The following is a 25,818-nucleotide window of genomic DNA, read 5'->3' as shown; positions in this document are numbered from 1 at the left end:
GTCTGAATGGACACACTGAGCTGTGACTCGGCACAGGTGTCCCCATAGCAAGCTGCTTGATGTGGGGGGCACTCAACAGGAGGGAGGGGCCTTCCTATCTTTTCCCCCCCTCTCCCACTTTCGATCCTTCTACTCCTTTACTTTTCACATTAATGGAAAAATTCTTGTGATTGCCGGATCCCTCTGTTATTGTTCCCTAAATTCCCTTAACGATACATGGAAACCACATGGAGTATTCTGATGGCACCCTGCACGAAAGAGGGAGAGGCACCCCCCCCCCCCATGGATACTATCGCCTATACATAGCCTGGGTTTGAAGTGATTTGGGCGTTCCCCATGTAGTTCAGGAATAGCCACAGTAGATGGCAGCGAGAAGAAATAGGCCAGCAAATTGTGGCTTCATCAGAATGTTACAATATATATTGAGATGCAGTTCACTCATGTATTTATACTGTTTGGTGAGCACTGTGTTCTGTACAGTTTTAAGGGAACTTGGGATACCTGTATGATTTCAGTCTCTTTTTGTATTTTCCTGCAATCTTTAAAAAAATAAAAATAAAAAAAGGAGGGAGGGGCCAAGAGCACCGAAGGAGGGACCCGAGGAGGATTGGGGCTGCTCTGTGCAAAACCACTGCACAGAGCAGGCATGTATAACCTTTTTTTTTTATATACCGTATATACTCGAGTATAGGCCGACCCGAATATAAGCCGAGGCCCCCAATTTACCCCCAAAAAAACTGGCAAACTTATTGACTCGTGTATAAGCCGAGGGTAAGACATGCCTGTCCATCCCTGTGTGTGTGTCCGTCCATCCCTGTGTGTCCGTCCATCCATCCCTGTGTGTGTGTGTGTCCATCCATCCATCCATCCCTGTGTGTGTGTGTCTCCATCCATCCATCCATCCCTGTGTGTGTGTGTCTCCATCCGTGTGTGTGTGTGTGTGTGTGTGTGTGTGTGTGTGTGTGTGTGTGTGTGTGTGTGTGTGTGTGTGTGTGTGTGTGTGTGTGTGTGTGTGTGTCCAGCCTACCTGTGTCCCGAGCCTTTGTCCCGAGCCTCCGTCCCGTGCCTTGCCTCCTTGCCTCCGTGCCTCGCCGCCGTGCCTTGCCTCCGTCCCGTCCCGTGCCGTGCCGTGCCGTGCCTTGCCTTGCCTTGCCTTGCCTCCGTCCCGTGCCCTCTTCGTCGGCGCCTCGGCGGCCATTGTAAAATTCAAAAGCTGCGCCGCCGCCTTCGCCTGTGATAGGCGGAACACTGAATTTCCCAGCAGCCTGTGTTCCGCCTATCACGTACATCGTATCATCCTCGTCCGTAGTACGAGGATGATACGATGTCCGTGATAGGCGGAACACAGGCTGCTGGGAAATTCAGTGTTCCGCCTATCACAGGCGAAGGCGGAGCCGGAGGCGCGGCTTTTGAATTATAGAATGGCCGCTGTCTGTCTGCTCGACACGCTGATCGAGCGGGCAGACCGCGATGACTCGAGTATAAGCCGAGGGGGGCACTTTCAGCCTCAAAAAAGAGGCTGAAAATCTCGGCTTATACTCGAGTATATACGGTAAACAACAAAGGAGACCTTACAATCACTTTCAGTCTAATTTGACCACCTGTATAGGCATTTAAAGTGTTGCCTATGGAAAATATAGAAACTGAAGTTTGCTGCCTTTTCACACATTTTTGACATGTTGGGTATCTATTTACTCGGCAAAACCTCGTCTTTTTTACCATTGCATCAATATCGAGTGACATAAATTGGAACTACCACTATAGTGTCTGCTTATAGAAAATATATTATGTTGGGGGTTTTATGGAATCTAAAATATATATATTTTTTGAACATAAAAACATTTTTTTTTGCAAAAGTGGCTCTAGCAGCGAAAGGGTTAAACTGTCTAAACGTGGCAGAATACCGATACTCCGTTTACACCCGCCCAAAAAAAAAGCAGATGTCAAAGAAATTTTAACATTTACAAAAACAAGCTTGTGAAGTTATGTGAAATAATCGGCGCATCTTAAAGTGAACCTACGGTCATTTTTTTCAGCTTTCCATCTATTAAAACTTCTGTCCTTGTTTTAACTTTGGATAGTAAATTTTTTTTCCTGCCAGTAAATGACATGGACGGCTCTCTCTCTCTCTCCAACTCTTGTAAAAGTTTGCCAAGAAGGGAGGGTGAGTCATAAGAGGGCCAATCAGCGCTGCAGAGCTGGAGGTGTGCCTCTGTCTGTGTAAATCCAGGAAGTCAACAGGCAGCAGCTTCAGCTGGCCACAGTTAGGGAGTGAAGGGAGATTTCTGCAGCATATTTGGCAAGTACAGAATCACAGTATATAAAATATGCAAAGTGGTTGGCAGGAAGCTTCAGAATGGCAATTTTTTTTTTTTTTACAAATTATGTGAGCAGACTGCAGTTCCTCCTAAAAGCTAAATACTGCTCTAAAATAGGTGTTTTTATAGGTTTTTAGGAACGTGGTCCTTTCCTAAAAACCTAAACTTAACAGAATACTCAGCAATAAGGTTGGTTGGGTAACTTACCTTCTGTACTAGGAGATGAAAAGGCTACCATTATGAGCAGAGGAAGGATCATACCACCATCCACCATTGTACAGCTCTGGAAAGAAGGAAATGCACACAAATGAAAATGCTATAATATACATATATACAGCTTATGTAAAGAATAACACAACCTAAAATATGTTGCAATTAGACCAATACACAAATGTTAGATCAAAGACCCCCTTTCACACGCGTTTTGCTGAAACGCAGCAACACTTAACATGAAGATTTCTATTATATTCCATGGTTCTTGTTCACACCCGAGCATCATGCTGCCGGTTGTCGCACAATAAAGTACAGGAGGTTTTATTTGGGACAGAATTGTACCATTTTGGCCCTACTAATGTCAACTGGAGCACGGCAAACTGTGGCAGGAGGCAGAGGCCCTGGGAAGAAAATGGCATAGCGTAGATGGCTCCAGAGCTCCAATAGTAGAAGAAAAACCAGGAAACGCATACAAAAGGTGATAACCTATCATGTCACAGATATTGGCCAAAAACAAAAATTACTGAGATTTAAAAAAACACATGGAAAATTCTTAAATAATAATAATAAAAAAAAAAAATGCATTTACGTGCACAAAAAACAAACTCTTTAATGTTGCCTAAAAATAATTACGCTCAGGTGTTAATGGGAGCTAATCAATTGTAAACTTGCTTAAAGAATATTAGAAAACTTTACCCTTTCTTATGCCCTGTACACACGGTCAGACTTTGATGGAAAATGTTAGATCGGATCTTGTTTGTTTTCGGAAAATCCGATCATGTGTGGGCACTATCGGAATTTAAGACAACGTTTGAGAGCTGGATCAAAACTTTTCCGACAACAAAATCCGATCGACAAAGTGCCACACATGCTCAGAAAAAATTACGAGACAAAAGCTATTGGCTACTGCCCCGTTTATAGTCCCATCGTACATGTTATACGTCACCGCGTTCTGAACAACTCTGTGCTACCGTGTGTATGCAAGACAAGTTTGGGCCAAAATCCGTCTGAAAAAAAAAAATCTGATGGATTTTGTTGTCGGAATGTCCGACTGTGTACAGGGCATTAGGCTTTGTTTACATTGGTGCACGGTTGCCATGCTAAAACACACCTTTCAAGCGCAACAAAAATGCACAAAAATAAATCTCACTTGAGGCTCCATTCACACTTCCCGATTTGGAATCATGGGCATTGCTACGCAACGTCCAATGCACATTTGGGCGCCATTATCCCTTAATGGCACCCCAAACGCGATGCAATTCTGCAGCGATTGTCGTACAACAAGATCACACAGCAAACCGTGCCTTTCAACATCGCCTAAAGCTCGTCACCCAAAAAAGGATGGGGGGCAAAGGCCCATTTAAGTGAACAGGCTGACCTTCTGATATATGCACAATTGCCTGCAAAGCGCTCAACAAAATCACGAGCCGGAGAGCTTGCTCCCGTTTTGAGAAAGTGTGAATGGAGCCTAAATCCTATGTAAAGCCCCATACATACCATCAGATTTTCTGCTGATTTTTGTCTTCAGATTTATAAAACCATGTAGTAGAAGGGCCTGCCTGATTGCATACAAATTGAAACTCCTAAGGTTTGACCTCATATTATATGGTTTTGGTAAATCTGAGGGGGAAAAAAAAAAAAAATATCAAAATCTGATAGTGTGTATGAGGGCTTTATTCTTCACATCACTGTGCTTGGTTTTTCAAAGTCCTACATACTCCATCTTTGGTGCGCTTCTTAAAAAGCCCCAAATCACACCTCCCATCGACATCAATGGGAATGAAAAGACGCACTGCATTTTTGTCACGTGTATGTTTGCTCCTGTGACAAGGGATAAAAAAAAAAAAACACAAAAAAAAAAAAAAAAAACCACAACACACACACCTAAAAAGCATACGTGTTTAATTTAAAAAGGTAAGCACACTAGAGTGAACAGGCTCTTAGCCTTAGTGACCTGGCTAACTAAGGCCTCATACACACACACACACACACACACACACACACACACACACACACACACACACACACACACGTTTTTACAGTGGCTTTTTTTGCTGCTTAAAGCGGAGGTCCACCCTAAAGTGGAGCTTCCGCTCATTGGAATCCTCCCCCCTTCCGGAGCCACAATTGGCACCTTTCAGGGGGGAGGGGGGTGCAGTTACCTGGATAATCCAGGTAACTGCACCCACTTCCGGGATAGCTCTCTGCGGAAAGGGGCATAGATCTACTCCCCTTTCCGAAAGTCCCCCGCTGCCTGCTGGGAAACTCACAGATCCCAGAGGCAGCGGGTCCATCCTTCCGCTCATTGGAATCCTCCCCCCCTCCGGCGCCACAATTGCCACCTTTCAGGGGGGAGGGGGGTGCAGTTACCTGGATAATCCAGGTAACTGCACCCACTTCTGGGATAGCTCTCTGCGGAAAGGGGCATAGATCTACACCCCTTTCCGAAAGTCCCCCGCTGCTTGCTGGGAAACACACAAATCCCAGAGGCAGCGGGTCCATCCTTACTGCGCAGCGCGACTCGCGCATGCGCAGTAGGGAACCGGGAAATTAAGCCGAAAGGCTCCACTTCCTGATTCCCATACCCAAGATGGCGGCGGCAGCACCCGAGAGACGATCGAGAGATCGACTTCGGGTGCTGACATCGCGGGCGCGCTGGGCGGGTAAGTGTCATTATTTTAAAAAAGTCAGCAGCTGCTGTATTTGTAGCTGCTGGCTTTTAAAAAAAAAATAAAAAAAATAAAAAAAAAAAAAACACGGCGGAACTCCCGGCGGACTCCTGCTTTAAGAAGGCAACTCCATGTTAGTCAATGGGCTCATACACACCATGGCGTTTTTGAGCTGTAACAAGCATGGCCGTTTTTAAGCTCCAAAAAAATAAAATAAAAAAAAAAACCCAAGGACTCCAGAGGCTCCAGCATTAGAGCAATTTTGACGCCAACACGCATTAAAGCTATACCGACGTTTTTTTTTTTTTTAGAGTCAGTGTTTTTGAGCTCTAAAAATGTTTATAATGTGATGGGATAATTAAAAAAAAAAAAAAAAACGCTCCTTGTAAGCGTTAACGCTTACAAACACCGTTACACGTGCATTGACGCCAGAGCAAAACGCTAATTCGCGTTTTTAACGCTGGTTTTTTTCCAGACTTGGTAACTAGCTTAACAGGCCATTTTTATAACATCCGCTTAAGAAGTAAATGTTCTCTCCAGCATAAAAAGACAACTGAGCATGTGCAGGTCGGCTACCCTGCCTGTGTTAGCTGGCCTTCCCCAGATAGTGCAGGAGGGGGATGATCTGTGCATACAGGATAAAACAGTCTATTTACACAGTGCAGAGGATTAACCCCTTAGGTTGCACAGTCAGTATAACATGCATGCTTTACTGCATATACAGACTGATTTTACTGTTGTGGGTTTAGTAACGCTTTAAGCTGGTTATGGATGGAGCGATGAAAGAAAATAAATAGTTTGATTCCCTCATCTACACAGTCTGTGTTGATGGTGAAATCCCTCCCACTAAATCTTTGTGTTTTCCTGGTGGGGGGGGAGCCGTCCCTGCCAAGAGAAAACAGCGATTACTGCTAGTGGGTATAATAGTCTCTAGCGACACTTGAATGTAAAATCCAACAGGCTGGTTGTACCAAAATTGATCAACTTGGGTACATTCAGCCTGCCCATACACAGTTAGTATCCTGGGTGGTCCCTGCTGAATCGGCCGAGATTCAAATTATCTATGGCTGGCTTTAGAGAAACTGCTGCTCCAGGCTCCCTCCAGTGCCGACTTAGAAACCAGCACCTATCCTTATACCATCCACGTAATGTATATATGCACCGGCAAAGAGGGTGGGCTTTAATGGCCACCTGCTGTACAAACGCGTCTATAGCAGTGATGGTGAAACTTGGCACCCCAGATGTTTCAGAACTACGTTTTGCATGATGCTCAGCTACACTGCAGAGTGCATGAGTATTATGGGAAATGTAGTTCCAAAACATCTGGGGTGCCAAGGTCTATAGGAGGAGGTTCCTGTGCCAAGGGCACACTGTACTAATGACCAATGTACCACCACTGTTGTGTATGAATTAGCATTACCGGGATATGACCAAATCCTTCCCTCGGGGTCACACGATCGATTGCCATGTAGCCAGAACTAAAGAAAGCCTGAAGCAGCCCTTTCTCCATGAATGGTATTTAAACCCTATACCGCACTTTACTTTTGCGCCCCAGAAGGACTGGGAATGCAGCTTAATGGTAAACATTAAAAAAAAAAATACTACAAGCCAAAAGTGAAAACTATTTTCTTAGAATAATTGGAATAATTGAATTTCCTGAACGGGCATAAATGTATATAAAAAGAGTATTTGCATACACAATTATGCAGAACTTGAGGCATGTGGCTTCACAATAGCCATTTGTCTCCGCAACGCAAAGACAAAACATGCCATGCAGTTCCAGTGATTGCAAAATAAACAGGATGTCAGGCTGAATTTAATGAGCATCTCTGAATGAAAACATTATTATTGTTCATTGTATTAACATATAGGTCGTGTGCTAGTCCTTCAGACTCATATTCATGACCTTGACAATGCTGCCATGAATCTCCATGAGCTGCACTGATGTACACCGTTATCCAATGATATGCATTTGTTGGTTTGCTAAAACTGGCATACACTATACAATCTGATTGTACAATCCCTGTTCAACCCCCTTTAACCCACTTCAATACCGGGCATTTTTCACCCCCTTTTCAGTGCGGTCGTATTTGAATGACAATTGCGCGGTCATGCAACACTGCACCCAAGTGAAATCTTTTTTGCCCACAAAAGAGCCGTCTTCTGGTGGTATTTGATCAACTCTGCTGTTTTTATTTTTTTGCATTATAAACAAAAACAATGACAAGTTTGAGAGAAAATAAAAATCAAACGATATTTTTTACTTTTTGGTATAATAAACATTCCAATTTTTATTTTATTTTTTAAAATATAGAAGCGGTTGTATAGTCTTTTTTACAACTTTTACACACAGGTAAGCCTATAAGAAGGCTAACCTGTAGGTAAAAAAAAAAAAAAAAAAAAAAAAAAATCTAAACATATTCCCCTGGCAATGCGCTGCTGACTGCATCGGCGCATGTGCACAGGGGATTCTCGGCTGAAAGTCCGGCAGACACGGGACCCTGCCGGAAAGAAATCGCCCGTGCGCATGCACGGGAGTGACGATATCGCGGCTCCGGCCACTCACAGCACTGGAGCCGCGATACCTGGAAGACACGCCAAAGGAACAGGTCAGCTCCGTCGGCGTGGATCGGGCGAGATGTCAGGGCCTCGTTCTAAGGTATTTCATAATTAGCTAGTATGTGGTGCGTTTTGCTGGCGGTATTACAGCGCTGCCCCATTGATTTCAATAGGGAGCAGTGGTGGAGGAGCGGTAAACACACCGCTCCTTCACCGCTCCAAAGAAGCTGCTGGCAGGACTTTTTCCTGGCGTCCTGCCAGCGCACTCGGGGCTTTCGCACTACACATAATGGTGCAGCTTCTTTAAGGCTGATTGCAGGCGCTATTTCTAACGCTATAGCGCCTGCAAAACGCCCTGGTGAGAAAGAGGTCTTAGATTTATGAAGGGAAGTTACTGTAGTGGTTTTAATTGGTTGATTATCTGGGCAATTATTGCAATAGTTGGAATTCACAGCGAGGATCATTTTAACATTCAAATACAATATGACTTTATTTGCCAATTTTTCTCCCACAAAAGTGGAGTTACCCTTTAATACGAACAAAGCCAAGAAAAGCAGTAAAAAAATAAAATAAATATATATATATAATATAAAATAAATATATATATATATATAATATATATATATATAAAATAAATATATATATATATATATATATATATATATATATATATATATATATATATATATATATATATATATATATATATATATATATATATATATATATATATATATATATATATATGTGTGTGTGTCACATCAAAAATTCAGCTGAACTCTGAAACAGCGACTCAGAATCTGCGCTCCCCGAAAACACCTTACTTACACTTTCAGCAGATCTCACTACATATATGCTCATTATAGGAATATCTCAGTGATATCAATACTGAAAGTAAAAAAAATATAATATAATATAACACACACACACACACACACACACACACACACACACACTTTATAGTTAAAACTCGGCAGAAGCCAAAAGCATTTATCACTCGGAGGACATTGCTAAGTAACCATCCCACACAAATTGAATCATGAAAACTGATCTGAGAAAGTGCCCAATAAAACAAATCAGCCTTTCAGCAATCAAAAAAAACCCAACATGACGAAGCTTTTAGTCACAGGGCCAGGGAGGGGAAGACGTCTCCAATCCAAACACCACGCCAAAAAATGATAGAAATAACAGACTGAAGAGATTCCACCGCCATACTATAGAAGATGTACAACATCGCTGATTATTTAGTATGACCAATTCAATTCACATGCTGTAGCACAAAGGATAAAGAGCATTATTCTAGACCTGTGAATCATTTTCCAAGCTCATTGGACTCAACTGAAAATAACTGACACTTTTTCTAAAGCCCGGTATTCTCATTTTTTTTTAAGCATTTGTTGCATCTCAAAGCTCCAGATCTCTCCCAGTCTCTCACTTCCTAACCACTTTGATGAAGGCTTCTTAGCCGAAACGCGTCAGAATAGCATATACCCATGTAACCAAATAAAGGACTTTTATTCAAGAGCATCCGAGTTGTCAGCCCTTCTCTGATTCAAGTACTTCAATACCGGGCACTTTTCCCCCTTCCTGTCCAGGGCAATGTTTAGCTTTCAGTGCTGTCACGCTTTGAATGACAATTGAGGTCATACAACACTATACCCAAACAAAATCTTTATCATTTTCTTCCCACAAATAGAGCTTTCTTTTGGTGGTATTTGATTAACTCTGGAGATTTATTTATTTATTTTTAACAAAAAGGACCGAAACTTCACTGATGGGCGCTGATGAGGAGGAGGCACAGATATACATGATTGATGAGCACCGATAGGTGGCACTGATGGACACTAATAGATAGCACTGATGGGCACCGATAGGCAGCACTGGTGGACACTAATAGCACTGATGAGGTACTGACAGGGCACCGATTGGCACTGTGGTGGGTACTGACTGGCAGCTGTTGGGCACTGATTGGCACATCTAATGGGGGCTGTGCTGATAATCAATGTGCTGATTATCAGCACTGACCCCCCCCCCCTTGAACAAGAGAGCCGCCGATAATCAGCTGTGATTGGTCACAGTTGATCACGCGGTAAGCAGCTTCTGTCAGAGGCTGCTTACCACAATCGGAGATGTGGCATGCCAGACTGACACGCTGCGATCGCCATGTTATCCTGCTAGTCATCATATGATGCCCAGTCAGGATAACAGAACCACAACTTGCTATGGGGGCACCCAGAGCGGGCCCACTCCCAAGCTGCTGCTCTGTGTCCTTTCAGAAACCGTGTAGCTCAGCCCCGCCCCCGCTCTTTCCTCACTGGCTACGGTTTACAGTAGCCATTGGCTCCTGCTGCTGTCCCAACCTACGAGGAAGAGACCTAGGAGAGCTACTGCTCTCATACACATCACTGGATCAAGATAGGGCTTAGGCAAGTTTTTTTTTTTTTTTTACAATTATGCACAGAATGCATGAAGGTAAAAAATCTTGCGCTTTTACAACCACTTTAAAACAAGTTCAAATTAAAATTCTGCTAGTGAATATGCCAGCTTTAGTGAGGCCGTTTGTACAGGGTCACTCACATTGTTCCCAATGTGATCTCAACTCGGTTCTGTTGCTTCTAAAGAAACGGACCTTCTGGTGACCATATTTTTCAGCTTAAAAGTATGGGGTACAGCTTTTTTGCAGATTCATACTTATCTATATGGATGCAGCATTGGTCACTGGCATCTCTACAATGAGAACCGAGCGATTGAACACCGCTGATCGCTTGGTTCCGACAGCTCCGTTAGCACAGAGAGGGGTGGGGAGTGGCCTGCTTAGGCGTTCAGCGGCACACAAAAAGGCTGAGACGGGTGTCAGTCCAGGCACCTGACGGATCCAGACTTCTATTGTCGCGATGACGCTGACCCTGGCCCGACTTCTGACATCAACATGGGTCAAAAGGCGTGCAAAACTAACTGCACCCTTGTGATCCACAGAAGTACAGCCAAAATGAGCATTGGCTATACTTCTTTATTAGCTGAAGAGAACTGTCACTTTTTTTAGATTTTTGTTTTTTTTTTGTTTTTTTTTTACTTTGTGAAATCGAGCCTCATGTCTCAGACAACCGCCTTTTATTTTTTTGCGCATCTCAGAGCTGTCAATCTTCATCAGCCTCCTTACAGCCACTTCCTGGCCAAAAATGGTTTATCCCAATATTTTGATGTGCATTAAAAGGGCAATGGCAGCTTGTCAAAAATGCCTGAAATCGCACAAATGCGGAAAGGTCAGCCAGGACCTATACCTTAATCACATAAAAGTTTCACTACACCTTACCAGTCCACTCACAAAATAAAAAAAATCTGGGAACAAAAAAACACTAGAAAATAATTAACATTCCATCAATGTTAAGGTTCTGCTTTATTCCGATACTTTTCAGTCAGGAAGCAGCTAACCTGGCCAAAGACACAGAATAAATGAACCGTTTGTTCGCGGATGTCTTTGTAGCGCGCTTGGCACACGTTACAAAGAGCTTCTTTTTTTGTGCAGCAGACGCAAACACTCGCAGACAGACCGCACTTCCAGAGAAGATGACAAAAGCCCCAGCCAGTACTTAATCTCATGGCACTAAAGTATGCTTCATAGACAAAACATAACATCCCCCGTCTGCATAATATAAAAGGCACTCTGTCACTGTCCTGTCTCTCTGCCTTCTCCGATTACAAAGACGTCCAACTTGTGGTGGGTTTTCCTAATAATGACATCTTTAGCATGGTGCTCATTAGGACCCTTAAAAACTATAAACCCATAAAAAAAAAAAAAATAAAAAAAAAAAAAAAAAAAAACCATTGTATTTGAAGTGGTATTAAAAGCGGATTTCTCTTACATTTTGTGTTAAAAAAACAAAAAAAAAAAAAACAAGATGTTCTATGAACCTGATCTGAGCAATGATATTACAAAACAGTCCCTTTCCTTGCAAAAAAAAAAAAGGGAGACAGGCTGGTACCATGAAGTCGGCAAAAACATTGTTTTATTGTAGCGTTTGAACAGTCAAAAAAAGCCAACGTGTTTCAGCTATCAGGCCTTAATCCTGGCTCACGATTAAGGCCTGATGGCCAAACGCATTGGCTTTTTTGACAGTTTTTTTTCAAATGCTACAACAAAACAATGTTTTAGCCAACTACCATGGTACCTCTGCGGTCTCAGCCAATGAGAAGGGAGAGCCCTCAGGAAAGCCGAGGCTAGTGTGAACATTGTTGGATTGGAGGGAGCTCAGGTAGGGATTGGTGAGGTAGCATGCATGAAGGTTTTTTTTTTATTTCTCCTTAATGCGTAAAAAAAAAACCTTCAGCCTTAACCACTTTAAAGCTGGCCATTCACAATTAAGAGTTTTGTTTTACTCTCGTATGGAAATTATGAAAAATCATTCCTCTGGACATCCTTTCTTGCCATCACCGATTCCACTAATTTAGTTGGAAAGCCCTTCAAATTTCATCCAGACCTGCCATTTGAATGGAATTCCAGACGTACTAAATGGGTTACATTACATTATGTATGATTGTTTTCAGAATGAAAACCACATTCACAATTAGAAGAACTTCTATTCCGCTCCTTCAAAGTTTCTCATCACTACATAGAAAGTTGTACGGTAGAGGACAAGTCATAAAATCCAATCTCCAATGGCATCATTCCAGAAATGATTATGGTATTTTTGAAACAAAAATTCCCTACGGGGTAAAAACAAATGGCTCGATGTAAGTGTCTTTTGGCTTGAATTCTTCTAAATGTTAGATGTGTTTCTCCCCCCACCCCCCCCCCTTCAACAAATTTCCCGATGATCGGGTCTTCGGTTAATATGTTCCAATGTTCATTAAATCCATTGATCCTCTAAGGTGATCATCACAGAGGTGCCTGGTTTTCTTGGCATTTTGGATTTATACCCTCTGTCTTAACTAGATATTGGGATTCACATCGTTCGGAGGACATTGCTTAACACCGAATATTTAGGTTTACTTCTGGCTTGCTTATTCACCAAATATCCTCTATATGGGATCACACCCTACGGGCCAGTAGGCAAACCATCTGAGACAGATCCTATATTCCTCTCCTCTATTTTGGAGGATTCATGATATTGAGGTAATTAACCACTTCCCGACCAGCGCACGACGATGTACGTCAACAGAATGGCACGGGCAGGCATATTGGCGTACAGGTACGTCCAATATTCAATGCCGCCCTGCCATCGGGAGCGCGCTGCCGGCGGCACGCTCCCGCGCTGGTCGGGACCCCCGTGAGTCCGGTCGCGGGACCCGCGGACTCGATCGCCGCGGGCATCCCCGCGATCGTCTCACGGAGCGGCCGAATGGAGGAAATGCCGAGTAAACAGCATTTCTCCATTCTGCCTAGCAACTAGTGACGCTGATCTCTGCTCCATGTGATTGGAGCAGAGATCAGTGTTCACTAAATGAAAGCCCAACCCCCCCACTGTTAGTAACACACCCCTAGGAACACTTAACCCCTACACTGTCACCCACTGGTTAACCCCTTCACTGCCAGTGTCATTTACACAGGAATCACTGCATTTATATAGCAGTGATTACTGTATAAATGACAATGGTCCCAAAAATGTGTCAAAAATGTCCGATGGGTCCCCCACAATGTCGCAGTCACAATAAAAATAAATAAATAAATAAATGAGAAAAAAAAAAATCGCTGATCGCCGCCATTACTAGTAAAAAATAAATAAAAAATTATTAATAAAAATGCTATAAAACTATCCCTATTTTGTAAACGCTATAACTTTTGCGCAAGCCAATCAATAATCGCTTATTGCGATTTTTTTTACCAAAAATATGTAGAAGAATACGTATCGGCCTAAACTGAGGGAAAAAAAAAGGTTTTTTTTATATATTTTTGGGGGATATTTATTATAACAAAAAGTTAAAAATAATGCGTTTTTTTCAAAATTGTCACTCTATTTTTGTTTATAGCGCAAAAAATAAAAACCGCAGGGGTGATCAAATACCACGAAAAGAAAGCTCTATTTGTGGGAAAAAAAGGACGTCAATTTTGTTTGGGAGCCACGTCGCACGAGCGCGCAATTGTCAGTTAAAGCGACGCAGTGCCGAATCGCAAAAAGCAGCAAATTGGTCCGGTCTGAAAGTGGTTAAACAACTATTAATCCCCCCCCCCCCCCCCATATTTGCATTTACTTGTTCTTTTCTATAGTAAGAAAATCTGTATATAATACTCTTGCACAATATGTATGTCCTGAAGAAGAAGCAGGGGATCCCACTTAACGTGTAGACCAGTTACAAGTATCCATCAAAATTAATATTTTTGTATTTATCCCAAAGTTTCTTTATACATATCTATGTTTTTAACCACTTTAGCCCCAGAAGAATTTATCAAGGGGTTAAGTGTGTCCTAGTGAGTGATTCTAACGGGGGGGGGGGTGTACTACCGTTATGACAGTGATCACTGCTCCTGATGACAGGGAGCAGTAGATCCCCGTCATGTCACTAGGCAGAACAAGGAAATGCCTTGTTTACATCTCCCCATTCTGCCACTCCATGACATGATCACGGGACACCGGTGGACAAAGTCTGTGGGACCCAAGGGCATGGTGTACATGGCGGGTGCTTGCCCACAATGCCGCTTCTTACAGGTACGCCCATTTCTGAAGCGTGGCCATTGTGCCGGCGTATATCGTCATACACTGGTCGGCAAGCTGTTAATATTGTGTTTATGACAATGGGAAATTATGTTTCTAAGGGGCGTTCTGTACACATTCTGTGCACAGAACACCTCCAGGTAGCCATATTGCATTTTCAGAATATTACAGAGCTGCAGATTGAAAAAGGAAAGATATTCTTAAATAACATTCAATTACAATATGACTTGTGTCGCAATTGTATGCGCTATATTATTTTTTTCTCCATTTGCTAAAAAAGTGGTGTTACCCTTTAAATAGAACAAACTGATATTAGAAGCCGATTGGCTACCCTGCACATTTGCACCAGATCCTGAGTGCTCCAGTTTTAGTCAATCTGCCCCAGTAAACCCTAATAGGCTTGCTGGGATGGATAACTAAAGGGTAATAGAAAGGCTGACATTCTTCCCTTTCCAGGAAGAAGTGCTGCTTAAGGCTCCCCCTAGTGCTGAACGCAAAGCCTTCGGCAATCGCCGATGTGATTTCTGCTGAAATAAAGCGTCGGCCAATTTGAATGCAGATCCTTCACTCCAAGAATCACACCAAGGGACCCCATTTGAGGAGCCACACCACCAACAGCCTAGTGAAAGTTATCGACCATTACCAGAAGACCCAATACAACACAAAGACCTATCCCTTCACCAGATCTAAAAGTCTCAGGAAAATATAACGAAGTCAGTCATGTTTTCATTCTCTACTGCAATGAAAGGATTAAACAAGAACACACAATCAATTTTCCCCCGAAGCTCTTCTATTTTAGGCGTACGCCAAAAAGCTCAGATCGCTGAACCTCTGCCAAGGAAGCTCTAAGTGATGTCTACATCTGTAGACCGACTCCATTTTCCACGGCCCCTGCTGTAATTCATGGAGGTAAAAATAAACCTTCATCATTTTAATGTGCAAATAACGATACTTCACAAATGCTGCTGTCCGCTGCGATAACCGTCATCCCACTCATCGGCTCAGGGCAAACCCAAAAGCGTTTACAGGGGATTTTGCTTCTCTTTTTCTTTCTAGCTGCCTGGTCAGCATAAGTAATGGTCAATGGGCACTTATTTAAAGCAAAACTAAACCCTCCTCTATCCTTTACAGCCAAGGAAGCGGCCATCTTAGCCTCAATTGCCATGGTGCTGCACATGTGATCAGGTATATCTCCAGTCATTTGATGGGGAGCCAACTTATGAACACTAGTAATTTGTGTCAGTTCTCATTCAAGGAATGTCTCAAAATGTAACTTTTGGGAAACTTAAATTGGTGGGTTTAGTTCCACTTTAACCACTTCCCCGGGTGGACATCATTTACTTTGACGGGAGATATCTGGATGATGCCTGCCGCTATAGCCATCATCCAGATTTGTTTTTTTTTTTAGCCAGGATTCCCTACAGTGTACATACCATCTTAGAGGCTCTTTAGCCACTTGATTGCCTGCAACCCCCCCCCCCCCCCCCCATCCTTCTGCACTTCTTCAGGCTCTCCCATGCGATTGCGGAGCCAGAGAATGAATCCGCCGGTGGTTTCCCATAAAGCTGGCCGGGGACCAGATGGCCCACAGCCATTTATATGGCCCTCATGGGCCAAAAGCAACGTCATGACATTACTTCCAGTGTTCTGACAAAATGAGCAACCTGGCAGGATGTGCAAATCTCATCACTTCCTGTGACATGGAATCGGCTGCATTGCCAAACCGCGCAAGCTCAATGCTTCGTACATGACCTTCAGTGGCCATGACAGTGGCAGAGGAATTTGCCTGACAATATGCTTGACCGAGTACTGCACATGTGCATGGCAGAAATAAACTACTTACGAAATTTACGTTGCAAAGCCCATCTTGGTACACCTTAAACTCAACCTCATCCCACCTACAGTAAGAAGCTGGGACAGCGGACATCGTGCTACACCAAAGCCATTTTTGAATTTGCAAACTAACTTCAGCAATCCAGTAAGCTTATCTACTTAAATATAGTATATAGAAATCTACAAGATGGTGTTCTGAGCAACCTGCGCATTTATTTTGGTTGGAATTCTTAGCGCAACGTAAATTTCGGAAGTGTTAGTTGATTTCTGCCGTGAGCATGCACAGGGGTCGGTCGAGCATTTTGTCAGCCAAATTCCTCTGTGCACTGACGTCAGCCACTGAAGGCATGTATGACGACATGTTGTACATGCGCAGTGACTGTGGTTTTGCGATACAGCCGGCTCTACATTCTGCTAGGTTGCTCATTTTGTCAGAACACCGGCTCTGGCAGATGTTAAGCACATTTTTTTTTTTTTTTTTGCTGGAAGGTGCCGAGATGGATTCATTTTTACTTTTTATCTCAGGCTTTCGAGCAGAGAGGAGAGACTTATAGACCCCAGGTATCTCCGATTAGGTCCTGTCATGCCCTATTCCTATTACAAGGGATGTTCAAACCACACATGGGGTATTGCTGCAATTGTTAGAGGAGATCTAGTGCTAGAAATATTGCTCTCGCTCTAACTAAACTGGTAACCTGTAAAAAAACAAAGCATCACCTATGGAGATTTTAAGTACTGTAGTTTGGTGCCATTCCACAAAGTGTGACGTGTTTGTTATCCATTTACTCTCCATTTAATATAATTATTTATTTTTATTTTTTATTTTTTTTTTAATACTAGAAGTTTATTTTTACATGGAGAGAAATGGCAAAATTGGCTTAGGTGGCATGGTGCTAAATATCGATTTATTTCTTATTCCGATTTACTAACTTGGACCAAATGATTGTGCCTTCTTCAGTTACAGTAAAACTCTAGGATATATTGTTTTGCTTGTTTTTGGATATGTTGGAAAGAGCCAAAATTGTGAGGAGTTTTCTTCCATCTTGGTTGAAGATTGGAAAATGTCACCCCACTTTCTGTACCCAAGGAAGACAAATTGGCCCCAAAGCAAAGAAAAAGGTCTCAATCATCACTGAAACAGGTTAGCCATAAAAGAGTTTTCCCTTTACTTATGTTGCACCAAGTCCCTTCAGTAGATAGCTACCCAACTACGGCAAGCTGTCTTTTCTGGGCCCCCAACATATAAAGCTTGTTTTTTTTCCCCCTACAATTCTGGGCTGCTTTAGTATCTTTAGCCTTTATGCGCTCTATATTGGATCCAGAGAGTATAATGTTCGTTATTGTAGTAGCCTTCAGCTATGAAAAAAGACCCCTCTTCTGGAAGAGGGCAATACAGAGAAATAGGCACCCCGTGACCTGAACATCCCTATTAACATTTAGATCATGGAGGCAAACAAGCTAAAAACTCCACACCCATCAACATTGTACAGGACTGAACAATTTAGGCCCATCGAAACGTCTGACAAGCAACCCATTAAAGCCATTGGTTTGAATCTCGAGGTCTTGTGCATCAAAACTTGAGCCTGGACCAATCTCCAGAAGCCAGCTGAAAAAGTTAGTAGGCAGCAAACTGCAGCTGGTTCCCCCATTAGACTTTGCAGACAGATTTACATAAATTACAAAAAAACAAAAAATGTAAAAATTCACGATTGCGGGCAAAATCGCAAAATGCAGGAAAAGGTTGGCAATACCCGCTACTTCAATAGCACCCAAATCGCTGCATTATTTTGCCACGATTTGGGCGCTATTAAAATTAACAGGGAACACAAGCGTGTCCTGTGGCAAATCCAGCTGCAATCCAGAATGCCATGGTGTAAATAGGCCCTTATGCTTTCTCATCCTCACAGTACCGACCCATATGCTCTCACCCTCACAGTACCGACCCATATGCTCTCACCCTCACAGTACCGACCCATATGCTCTCACCCTCACAGTACCAACCCATATGCTCTCACCCTCACAGTACCAACCCATATGCCCTCACCTTCACAGTACCAACCCATATGCCCTCACCTTCACAGTACCGACCCACATGCTCACGCGCCCTCACAGTACCGACCCATGTGCTCGCTCAATCTCTTACACACAGCATAGTGAGATAGAAACTCTGGCCACTGACTGAGGAATTCCTGTTTCTAAGTGGCATCTAGTGGTGACTGGTAGAACTGCAGCCATTGAAACTGCATATAAAATGCTCCAATATCTGTTTGCCAGAGAGCATTTTTTCCCCCTATGATGGTAGCCAGGTTGTGTCTACTCCTGTTTAAAACCCAAAACAAAAAACAAATTATATACTGCAGTTTATATCTTAAAAAAAGAGGTGACTACATTGGTTTTCACTTGAAAAATACCTATTGATCATGCCAGAAATGCAGTGTCACTTACGGTAAGCTTCAAGTGGCTGTAAATGCACAAGGTTTTTTACCCTAATGCAGGTAATAAAAACAAACATTTGTGTGTAGCAGACCCCCCCCCCCCCCCCCCCCAATATCTACTTGAGCCCCCTCTAGATCCAGCGATGTCCAGTAGAGACTGTCCGGGGAGTCGCACTCCTGATTGGCTTTTGGCAGCAGTGGGAGCCATTGGCTTCTGCTGATGTCAATCACAGCCAGTGAGCTAATCAGGAAACCGAGGGGGCAGGGCCCAGCCGCAGCTCCATGTCTGAGCGGACACACAGCAGTGTGCCCCCATAGCGAGCTGCTTGCCGTGGAGGGAGGGGCCAGGAGTGCTGACGTGGGACCCAAGAAGAGGAGGATCAGGGCTGCTCTGTGCAATATCACTGCACAGAGCAAGTATAACATGTTTATTTTTTGATAAAACACAAGATTTTAGTATAATTTTAAAAGAAAGCAAAAAGAACCTCCTTTGTGTAAACTACTAGTCCTATCAATCCACTATGTAAAGTAGATGAACAAAAGGCAGACATGTTTGAAGTCCAGTCTGTGTGACAACCATGGCTGCGTCTCTAGATACAATAGTAAATGAGTGCAGACCAGAAAAGGCAGCAAGTGTATTATTCACAGGATTGCCAGATGAAAAAAAGGAAAAAATTTTTTTTTAAATAAAATAAAAAATAAAAATACCAATACAGTCACTACAAAGGGCTGGTAAGTTGCAATACAATACATTTGTTTTTGGGTTTATATACATTTTGATGAGTCTTAGCAATGGCTTTTAAATAAAAGTATTTTATAGGTAACCGAGGTTCCGATCTTAGATCAAACTGCATTCTAAACAACGGTTCTTCCAACAAACAGAAGCAGCGGCAGGTTTTCCATCCTGCTACTAACCTAAAAATGAGGAATATTTTCTTCCAAGCATAAAACTCGAAAGCAAAAAAATAAAAAAATTAAATAAAACAAATAGGCAAATAGTTATTCCCACCGCACACCTCTCCACTAGTTATGCGTTTTTCCTGTTGTCCTTTTAACTTGAAATGTCATACATTCTGTCAAGGTATGGAAGTGTTTAAATATTTGCCGTGGCTACAAAATTATTTAACTGTCAGGAACTTGTAGTTTAACTGTATTTCCTGCGGCTTCCGATAATAAGAAACAGAAAGCGCTCTCCCGCTATATACATAAATGTGGAACGTTCAAAGCGTGTTCAGACATTCCAAACATATTTGGTTTTCCTCCAGACATTATACAAACCAATGCACAGAAGGCCATGGCCAACGCATGTCTGAGTTATAGGCAAATAAGCTGGAAGCCCTTTACTTCTGCTAGACGTAAAAGTCCCGGTGAGAGGTCATAAGGACCATTTGTTCCATCATAACCCAACCATAATCTGCTGTATAATTAGTAACCACCAATTGCTATTCAATTGTTTTTGGTTGTTTATAGTAGAAAAAAAATAAAAATAAAAAATGGAAAAAATAAAAATAAATACACGTTCTTTCAATCTAACATGAAAATGGCCCAATCATTGTATTGGAAGTTTTTCTGCAATTTTTTACATTTTTCTGATAGTTTTTAACGTTAAAAGTTCCCCACCCCCCCAATCGATATCTAGTACTACAACTGTTAGGGATGCACCAATATATTGGCTCCTGAAAATTGTCAAAAAATAGGGTTAGACATTTTGCAGATTAAAAAAGGTCTTGATAATGGCCACTGAAAAATGCATGTGATCTCGCTGTAACTGTCATAGGTCAAGTGACTCAAAAACTGCATCAAAAACTCGCGGGTGGAATTTGTACCCCCATTTTCAATGCATTTCAATGGGGAGATGCTTTACATTATAATGGAAGCGCAACAGACCAGACATATACAGAATTTATATGGATGCATTTTTCCTGAGCTTTTCTTGCACTTTAATGCAAAAGTGCTTCAAAAACTAAAATTAAAAAGGCCAATACAATTAAATATAAAAAATATATATTTTTTAAAAACCGTCCATGTCGGTTGCATCTTGAATATTTGCTTTTGGTCCAAAATTTTAATTTTGGTGCACCACTACCACTACTGTTTATGCACATTTGATCATTTTATTTTTTTTGAAAGACTGACCTACAGACAATTAGAGAACCATTTACATGTTTGTTCATTTTAGATCCCGAAACAGAAATCGATGGTCACATTAAGCACACTAATTCCCTGTACACACGATCCGAAAATCGGACGACAGTTTGTCCAACATTTCTTGCTTACTAGTTGCAAGTAGAAATTGAATAGGTTACTAAAGTCACGAAAATTCTGGTACGACAAAATAAAAAAAAATAAAAATTGGAAATCATGCCATGTGTTGTAGTGCATTTTTGGAACGACAACTGTACTGATTAAAAATTGTACGATCTGGTATCGTACGAGGAAAATTCTCATGCATGTCCGATCAAATAATGTCGGATGAACTGTCGTGATCAGCTCTCAAAAGTTCTGTACTAACGATCCAATTATCATATGATCGCATTGAAAGCGGTATTTTTCATCCGCTTTTCGGATCGTATGTACTGGCCATAAATCGTATACAAAAACGGAATTGAGCAATCCGGATTGATTTTCTATTCCTATATGGCCAGCTTTAAGCTTGTTAAATTCTTTCTGGTCAAATCTCAAGAGAATCCAAGAGAAGAACACTAACCTTATTCCTTGGTCCAGCTGGTACTCTGGTCAGAAGCAAGTATGGGCTTTTCTCATTTTTAAACTCTGTTACAGCAAAGATTGGTACCCTAAGCTAGGAGCATGCCAGAGAGTGCCACCTCCTCTACTCACAGAGCATGGTGGTCGAGGCCTCCAATGGTCCAACATGGCCCCTGACCAGTGCAGTCAACCTTGAATAGACAGGTTTACAGGCACTTTCCTTTTTTTTCCACCCAAGAATCTATTGGCTAGGAGTGTCCTACAGAAAGACAACTTTCAAGGAAGCATGCTTAAAAAAAAAAAAAAAAAAAAAAAAAAGACGCCCCACTTCAATCAAAGAAGCACAAGTTAGGCAAGCCATCGTTACAGACAAGCTGGCTTCCCCCAAATGTGTGTCGAAGGGCACCCTTCCAAAAAATGAGGCCCAGTCACAATTTGTCTTGTGATTTTCCAGTAAAATTATCACCTACGTCAGGCCTATCGACTGATAAGTACCTCTCACAAACCATACTCTTTCCTTCCTCAACCATTTCATTGATGTTAGTTTCCAAGTGACGTCTTTTCCTCTTACAGCTGAAGATTAGATGCTGAATGCCGCAAGATAACCAACACAAAAGGCCTGCTGTTTAAAGGGAATCCGACTTTTCAATTTTCCCGTCCTCGTTTTCTGGTATAAATATTAGAGAATGTTCCATAAATATTTTATTTTCCCCAAGTCATCCTTGTGTTTATGAAGATTTGTTTTAAAATGCATAACTCAATGTTCAATTACTAAATAAAAAAATAAAAGTACCATGCAAACTTGACACTATTACAAAACAGCTGCAAAGTAAAAATTCAGGAAAAAAAAAAAAAAAAAATCACACACAAGAAAAAAAGTTGAACAAATTGAATAGGAAACAAAAGAAAATAAAAAAAATAAAAAAAAACCACTGAGTTTGTCATAACCATTACTGGACAGAAGCCAAACAGCAGTGAAATGGGAAAAAAAAAAAAAAAAAAAATGAAGCCATAGAAAGAATTTTAAAAAAATGGCCCTACATGTTAGCCTCTGACCATGCACAGATGTTTAGAGGTAGAACAAAAAAAAACAAAAAAAAACAAACTGCCAGCATATCTAGGATCAGCAGTGTTTTGGCAGAAAATGCACGCTAATGCTAGGTGCATTAATTGCAATAGCGAGCATAAATTATTATAATAATGCCCAAACGATTGATGCACCTAGACACGTTTACATGCTTCAATCGTTTTTTTTTTTCTTGCAAAACACTGCTGCCACGAGGAAAGGTGTTTAGGATAGTGTGGGGCCTAAAAGTGCCAGCAAATTAACCCAAAAAAACTACTAACCGGTGTGACCGGGTTACTTTAACCACTTGCTTACTGGGCACTTAAACCCCCCCCCCCCCTCCTACCCAGACCAATTTTCAGCTTTCAGCGCTGATGCACTTTGAATGACAATTGCGCGGCCATACAACACTGTACCCAAATTAAATGTCTCTTTTTTTCCCACAAATAGAGCTTTCTTTTGGTGGTATTTAATTACAGCTGGGAGTTTTATTTTTTGCTAAACAAAAAAAGATGCAAAAAAAAATAAAAAAAAAATTAAAAAATCATGTTTAATAGGTTTGTTATAAAATTTTGCAAACAGGTAATTTTTCTCCTTCATTGAAATGCGCTGATGAAGCGGCGCTGGTGGGCACTGATAGGCACAGTTAAGGCGGCACTGATGGGCACTGGTACATGACACTGATGGGCACATATGTGGCACTGAGGTGCAGCACTGTGTGAGGCAGATTGTGGGCACTGATGGGTGGCACTGTGGGCACTGATGGGTGGCACTTTTTGGCATATTTTAGGTGGCACTGGCAGGGGCAGGTGGGCACTGATGAGCTGTCCCCAGCTCACCGTGATCGGGACTGATGTCCCGATCACGGCCGCCGGTGAACGGCTTTTTACCGGCTCTGTTGTGATCACATGATCAGCTGTCATTGGCTGACAGCTGATCACGTGGTAAGGGGTCGGGATCGACCCCTTGCTCCGATCCGTGATCAGGCGAGTCTCAGACTCTCATAGGCTCGTGCATGGGACAACGTCAATAGACGTCCCGGCAAAGCAGGTCCACGCTGTAGCCGTCATTCGGCTATAGCAGTGATGGCAAACCTTGGCACTCCAGATGTTTTGGAACTACATTTCCCATGATGCTTATGCACTCTGCAATATAGTTGAGCATCATGGGAAATGTAGTTCCAAAACATCTGGAGTGCCAAGGTTTGCCATCACTGGGCTATAGCGTGGATCTCAAGAAGTTAAAACAGAAAAAGAAGAGAAAAAAAGATGAAAATGAAAAACAATGTAAAGAAAATATAAAAAGTGTATAAAGTTAAAATAGGGGGGGGGGGGGGGGGGGGGGGGTTGTTAGTACAGTAAAACCTTGGATTGAGAATAACTTGGTTTGAGAGTGGTTTGCAAGACAAGCAATTTTTTATACATTTTGACTTGATAAAACAAGCATAAAACAGAACAGAGGCGCTTCCAAGTGTAGCAATATGGTTACATTTAATGAAGGTACAAAATTTAGCAACTCACATGGTTGATGAATCTAAGCATGCAGGCATCCGGGGTAAAGCTGTCCACATAGACCGTCGTCCTCACCACCATCAACATCGTCCCTTCCCCGCTGCATGCTTCAAGCCTCACTTTCAGATCGCTCTACTGCAGGGAAGTCTTCCCGGTCACTATTGAAGAATGACAGTGGTAAGAGCCGGCGGTGGGGAGGATGGTCTACGTGGACAGTTTTACCTCGGATACCTGCATACTTACATGTGCCTCTTTTAATAAACTATGCGTTTCTATCTTCATTAAGGCTGCATTCACACTACAGCATTTTGAATTGTGAGCAGATTTGTCTCAAACGTGCGCACGATTTGACAGCGCCATTGTGTGGACAAATCGCGGGACTCGCATTTGAAATGCCATTCATTTGAATGACACCTCAAATCGTGTTACAGGTCTGCCGCGATTGTCACATAGCAATCCGCGGGAAGCATGTTGCCTCAAAGTAGCTCCTGAACTGTTATTGGGCGTCAGGCTTCCCACGAAACGGATTGCTGCGCGAATTAACGCACAGCAGACCTGCACTGCGATTTGAGTTCTTGTTCAAATGAATAGCCTCAAATGCGAGTCCCGAGATTTGTCCCTCACACATCGGCGCTGTCAATTCGTGGGCAGATTTGCAGCAAATCTGCCCGCGATTCAAAATGCTGTAGTGTAAATGCATCCTAAATGTAACCATATTGCTACACTTAGAGGCGCCTCTCTTCTTTTATACTCTGTAGCTCCTGCTGGATTTTGCTAATCCCCTTGTGGAGGCTTCCATTTGTGGATGGACATTTTATGGTTACACAACCTGGTCACATTGCTATAATCCTTTTTATATGGACTATAAACTGAAGGATTTATGAACAAATGGTTGTGAACGAATCATCTGAGTTTCCATTATTTCTTATGGGGAAATTCGCTTTGATATACAAGTGCTTTGGATTACAAGCATGTTTCCGGAAGAGTTATGCTCGCAATCCAAGGTTTTACTGTACTTCAAATTTTCTCACCTGAATTCATCAGACATACTTGTGGTTTAACGCAGCATCTAGTAACAAAACTACACCCTGTAAGAATGATTCACGGCTAACTCCCACGGCCATACATCTGCATGTCAGTCTATTGTCTAGCACATCTTTTTTTTATTTTTTTCCATTCACTATGAACACAGAGGACCAATATGAACACGTCTGGGATGTGGTGTATTTGAGCCCAAGCGTCACATGGCAGGTTGCTTTTCAAAGAAAAATGATGAGTGCGAAAAGGCACAAAACTACCCGCAAATATTTTTGTATGAGTAGGCGGCTCGACTTGTTACGCTACAATCAGGAAAAACAAAAGCAAATATATTTTTTGTGTTGCTGCAACCTAGTTGCTGAACTTTGCTACCACTATCCAAATATTTAATTGTAAACCCAGCGGCAACAGCCCAGATATCAAAGTATAGCTCTGGCTGGTGGCACAAACTTTTGTCATACCTCCGTACAGATTGGCTGGTGCCCTTCAAGGACCACAGAAGTGAATGATACTGTTATGTACCAGGCTTAGGCAATCATATTGTGACTTTGTCCAAGGATCGGTTCACATTGGGATCAGATTTGTGAGACCCCCATGTTAGTTAATGAGCGCCGTCTTAATTAGCACTACTGAAGTCACTCCGATTTTAGAAAAGGTTTCTGTACTACTATCCAACTTGTGCCTATAGACTTTAATGCAAGTCACCTTCAAGTCAGATCTTCGTCTATATTGATGTTATTTGGATCCGAGATTACTGGAAGCTTACCTAGGTATTCCCAAAAGCTGCTTCAAAGTTGTACTAAAGTCGCTAGCAAATCGA

At 42.2% G+C, this 25,818-nt stretch overlaps 1 protein-coding gene across 3 annotated transcripts in view; it reads right to left on the bottom strand.

Annotated features, from left to right (window-relative positions):
- Positions 1-25,818, bottom strand: part of ACVR1 (activin A receptor type 1) — a 154,007-nt gene that overhangs the window by 64,350 nt on the left and 63,839 nt on the right. For 2 of the 3 annotated variants that reach the window (XM_077447654.1, XM_077447652.1), the window contains one exon: positions 2,526-2,601. In XM_077447654.1, coding sequence (XP_077303780.1) covers positions 2,526-2,592 — 67 coding nt within the window. In that variant the 5' untranslated portion in view covers positions 2,593-2,601. Of the gene's footprint in view, positions 1-2,525; positions 2,602-23,969; positions 24,119-25,818 lie in introns of those variants that run through there. The other variant, XM_077447653.1, reaches the window with a different exon arrangement.

The sequence above is a fragment of the Lithobates pipiens genome, unplaced genomic scaffold (assembly GCF_037356315.1).
Source record: "Lithobates pipiens isolate NorthernLeopardFrog02 unplaced genomic scaffold, aLitPip1_a1.2 Scaffold_22, whole genome shotgun sequence".
NCBI classification, from domain to species: Eukaryota; Metazoa; Chordata; class Amphibia; order Anura; family Ranidae; genus Lithobates; species Lithobates pipiens.
The sequence above is the reverse complement of the archived record's forward strand: the minus strand, read 5'-3'. Positions and strand labels throughout refer to the sequence as shown.